The sequence below is a fragment of the Elephantulus edwardii genome, unplaced genomic scaffold (genome assembly GCF_000299155.1).
Source record: "Elephantulus edwardii isolate Elephantulus edwardi_28Jun2011 unplaced genomic scaffold, EleEdw1.0 scaffold00009, whole genome shotgun sequence".
In the NCBI taxonomy this organism is placed as follows: Eukaryota; Metazoa; Chordata; class Mammalia; order Macroscelidea; family Macroscelididae; genus Elephantulus; species Elephantulus edwardii.
Window position 1 is genome coordinate 9,211,875 of NW_006399759.1, and position 5,195 is coordinate 9,217,069.

General features: G+C 46.3%; 1 protein-coding gene across 1 annotated transcript in view; it reads left to right on the forward strand.

Moving 5' to 3' along the window:
- The first annotated feature begins 1,485 nt into the window (after positions 1-1,485).
- The window catches only part of POMC (proopiomelanocortin), a 4,425-nt gene continuing 715 nt past the window's right edge, over positions 1,486-5,195 (forward strand). The window contains exon 1 of the mRNA XM_006880709.1: positions 1,486-1,617. Coding sequence (XP_006880771.1) covers positions 1,486-1,617 — 132 coding nt within the window. The remainder of the gene's footprint in view (positions 1,618-5,195) is intronic.

Consider the following 5,195-nt stretch of genomic DNA (forward strand, 5'->3'; position numbering starts at 1 on the left):
CTAAGCAGACTATGCCAGAAGCAGCACGTCCTGTTCACTATTCGAGGTTGCTGACTTGCTGAGCCCGCTTCCTGGCTACCAGCGCCATCTAATGGCTGCTCTGAGAGCACACAGGGCCAGGCAACAAGTCTGTGGGGAGTCCTGAGCTGGCTCAGTTCTTAGGGAATGGGGTGAAAGTTAGACAGAGAGAAGGAAGCGCTTGCTTGTGCTTCCAAAGGTTCCTCTTTTACAACGTTATAGCCCACATGTAACAACTGAGAGATTTCTTCAGGAAAACTCATTTTAAAATGCAAATGTTCATTAGGAGTGACAAGACAAGTTAGTCATCCACACCTTAATGTGAATTACTTTTCTCATCTAATTAAGTTTCTCACTAATGGCTGGCTGAGAAGATATTCTGAAATCGAAAATTGTTCTGGGTTTCTTGGTGGGGGCTTACAAAAGGTCAATAGAGATGTGGGGAACGGATTGGGCACCATCCATCAGTGGTCCCCACTTTCTGCTCCCCTGTTTGCTGCATACTGATCTTTTGACCTCAGCATCTAGTCAAAGGTCCTTTCTGGAACCCTGGAAAGTTCTCTTATGGGTATTCACTGAAAGTGGAAGCTGCTTTCTGTTGTCTGCCCACCACTTTCTTTCCACGCCTTCACTCTCCAAGTCCAGTTATTTTAGACTACATTTGAGAGATAGAAAGAATAAGAGATCTGACCTGTAATGTACTCAGAAGATAGTGTTAAAGGACTCAAGGTGTTAGGGGTGATAGGTAGCCTGCACTAAAAACTTCTCTCTACAGTAACTGGAGTGTGGTAGCTGTGACCACCTGTGTGAAGCAGACACAGACAGCACAACAGATTTGTTGAAGTTTTGTTTAAATTCATCAGCAGTTTTATTTGCCCTTATGCAAACCTAACATTAGCAGGGAATAGATTTTCAGAGGATTGACAGGATATGGCTGTCTTAAACAGGAATTCTGGACTGCCTAATCTTTCCCAAGTCACCCCCCAGTCAGCCCCTTGGATCAGAAGTGCTGCAACTACAATTCCATGTGGATAGTGCAATGGGAAAGTCCTGTGTGGGAAACTTAAATTAGCTGTCTCTTGTCACTAATAAGCAAGTAAGTAATTGCTCCTCTCTGGGCATCGATTTACTCCATCTCTCCAGTGAGGGGCTGAGCCAAATGAGCCCTAACATGGCTTCCAGCATGAACCCCAAACAGGTCTGATTTCACAGGAGATGAAGGAAAGGGTTGTGCATAGTTACCCAGGCCCCTTCCCTCCTTCCTCTCACAACTCACACCACTGCCTGGCACACCTCCCATCGCCTTAGCTCTACTCCTGTCCTCAAAAACCCTTGAGCTCCACAAATGAGTGTGTTGTTAGTGTTGGCTTGCAGTCCTTCCTTGCAGTCCAGCCAATATTGTTCTGCCCCTTGCAGGGGTCCTACCAAGCGTGTTTGTTCTCTGCAGAGCTGCAGCCTGCCTGGAAGATGCCACGGTCCTGCTGCAGCCGCTCAGGGGCCCTGCTGCTGGCCTTGCTGCTTCAGGCCTCCGTGGAAGTGAGAGGCTGGTGCCTGGAGAGCAGCCAGTGTCAGGACCTCACCACGGAAAGCAACCTGCTGGTATGTGGGCTGCGGCTGCCATCTTGGTTTGGGTATCAGAGGAGCCTTGTGGTTGGTGCTGGGACAGCCTTAAAGGAAGGGGTGGTGGGGAAGGGGAAATTAATTGCCAGCAGCAGGGAAAGAGCTCTGGAAGTGAGATTAGAATTGGTCAACATGGGGAGGAAATAGCTTCAGGGAAATGAGTCTGGTCTACAAGTTTTGCTTGATTGTCTTCTTGCCTTGGTGTCTTGTATTGAGACCCCCGTCCCCCATGATTTAAATTAGATACCACCTCCCTAGTAAGCCATTAAGACAATAATAAGAATAGTAATAATTACTCAACTGAATCTATATTCTCAATCTTTCTGCCCCAAAGTGTTCCTTTTTGAATCATCTATATCACTGTACTCTCCAATCTATGTCTTCTTCCTGCTACCTGTAATACTAGTTACAAAAGGACCTCTGGTGGCACAGTGGATAAGTGCTCTCCTGCTAACTGAAAGGTCAGCAGTTTAAACCCACAAGCTGGCTGATTCACTGGACAAAGATGTGACAGTCTGTAAAGGTTTACAATCCTTGCAAACGTATGGGCAATTCTACTGTCCTGTGGGCTCGCTGTGAGTCAAATCCACTGGAAGACATCAGGTTTGGTTTTCATTTACCAGGTATAAAGCTGACTAGGCAGTTCCCCAAACCAACTCTAGAGGGAGGAAAAACCAAGGTACCATATTCCTCCGTTATGTTGTTGTTCTGTACCATCAAGTGGGAACTGACCCATAGCTGACCCTCCAGCAGGTTTTCAGAACCAATTAATTGCACTGAAGGAGATTGCCCATCTGTCTTGCATGGAGCAGCTGGTGGATTTGCATCACATGCCTTGGGATTGGCAGTGTAAGTCCTTATTTCTAGGCCACTGATGTGGTTGCGTGCCATCGAGTTGAAACCGACCCATAGCTGACTCTAGAGGGTTTTCAGAGAGAGTAAGTTGCATGGGAAGAGATTGCCATCCTTTACAGCAGAGCACCTGGTGGCTTCGAACTGTGTGCCTTTGGGATTGCAGTACGACTTCTTGCCACTAGGCCACCAGAGCTCCCTAATGAGTGTTAAATGTCTTTTGAGTCTTCTGGAGAGCTGATCATTTGCCTTGCTCATTTTCAACCTTTCCAGGAGCACATAAAAGGCTGTTAAGACAGGATGGAGCTTCCTGTAGGTCATCACAGCTTGTGTGTGTATTGGTGAGGGACATACCTAAGAAATGAGAATAATCCAAAAGGACAGACTGCAGTGCTAGAGACTGAGCCATTCTGCTGTAAGCACCTAAGAGATGGGAAGGAGTCTGCACCATTACATTAGATGATTTTTAGCAGAAAGTTAAGGTAAAAGCAAAGACTTACCAGGCACAGACTAGGTTTCATGTCAAATAGAAAAAGAAAAGCCCAAGAGATTCACGGAGTTCCAAGTCTGAGATCCCAGGTGACTCTTGAGACACCCATTGGGCAGCCTCTCCTGCTGAGATAAAGTGCACTGGCCAGTCAGAGCCTGGGAGTTCTGGGTCCAGTCCTGTCATCAATGAACTGGGAATTTGGTCCGACCCTTTCATCTCTGGAGCCTCCTGTTTCATCTCTATATGGTGTTGAGGAGTAGATTTCAACGAGAAGATTTCAAAATAAAACAAACACCTTTGCCACGATACCAAACTGTTAACATTCTACAGTGTCATAATTCTAAATCCTTGAAGGAGGAAATTCTCAACTCAACAGAGGGGTGGGATCCCTTTGTTTCCTCCTTTCCGCAGTCCAGTGACTGAAAGAGCCATTTTCTGAAACAAATACATCCTACAGCTAAGTTTCCTAGGGAAAGAGACCAGAGTCTCCCTGAAAGATGTAATGGAAATAACCCTGGCTTTCCACCTCTCCCTACCGTAAGAACGAAATGACAGGGAAGTGGGTTTCCCTTCCCAGAGCTCAGCGATTGAGGAAAATACCCAAACCAAACCCAGCCTACTAGTATCCTGACTTCTAGCAACCCTCTGTTAGGTTCTCAAGGCTGTATACTCTTTGCATCAGCGGTCAGGAAATCAAAAGATGAATTGCATTAGGAAAATCTGTTGTCAGAGATCTCTCCAAAGTGCTGAAGAGCAACAATGTCAGTCTAGTGACTAAGGTGCACCGGATCCAGGTCTTTATAATTACTTGCTATGCATCAGAGAGCTAGACAATGACTAAGGGTGACAGAAGAATTGATGCCTTTGAGTTGTGGTGCTGGAGAAGAGTCTTGAACATACCATGACATCCAAGAGAACAAACAGATCTGTCCTAGAGATGGTTGGAACCAAGTTTCTCCTTGGAGGCAAGCATTGGGAAGCTCTGTCTCATACTTTGGGCATGTTGCCAGAAGAGACCAGTCTTTGGAGGACATCAAGCTCAGAAGGTGGAGGGACAGAGCAGGGGAGGAAGACCCATGATGAGATGGATTGAGATGATAACTAGGGTAATGGGCGTAGGTGTGTTAGAGGCAGTGAGACTGGCTCAGGACAGGGCAGGATTCAGAGCTATTGTGCAGAGGGTCGCCATGAGTTGCAGTCAACTCGAAGGCACATAACAACAACAACAACAATACCAACAAATCTTAATAGTAAAAGACTTCCAATCTTTCTCCTGCAGAGAGGCTTATGGGCTCCAACTGCTTGCTTAACTATTAAGTTACTTCACTGTTCAGCATCTAACGTAATTGCACCACTGATGTGCCTTGAGTAGAGTACAGTGTTGATCAACTCGGACATGAGAAAACTGGAAAAAGTGATTGGTGTGGACTGGGAAAAGGACAGGGTTTAGCACAAGGTAAGGTTGCAGGTCACTGGGACCAAGCTGAGGTATTATTTCTCCCACTCAGGGAGATACTCCTGCAAATTTCTGTCTTCCCTCCAAGACGGGAAGATATTAAACATTTATTATTGTTGTTGATCGCCTTCAAGTTGAGCACAACTCATAGCGACCCTATGAACAAGAGGCCTGAAGCCTTTCTGTAACCATCAATATTTATCCACGTTCGTAGATTTTCCGGAGACATGTTGTTTAGGAAGTGGATGCCAACAATTACCACTTATCTACCATTAGTGAGCAATTCCTATTGATCAGGCATGTAAACGAGAGATGTTGACCTTACAAAAGCCAAGCAAACAAAAGTGGAATGGGGTATGGTTGTTGCTATGCGAGCAAATGCAAATGGTACAGGGGACAAACGGGGAGTCTTCTGTTGAAGTTTTAGCATCTGCCAGTAAATGATGCCAGTAAGCAGAGGTCAGTAAATGCCAAGAGCGAGGCATGGGAGCACATTGCTGGCAACCATTCCCACTCACGATGACTGCTCTTCGGGGTTCTGAGAATGTAAATATGGGAGGATATCTAACTTTCTTCCAGGGAGCGGTTGGTGGATTTGAACCACCAACTTAAGGTTGGAAAGAGAACATTGCTGGCAGGAAACCTGTTTCAGCAATAGTGTCTGATGCTACATGAGTGCCACTGATGAGGACCACGGTGCAGGGGTGAGGCTGAGGGGAGCTGCGGGCAGAGCAGGACGAAGGTTCAGGGCTCCCCTCA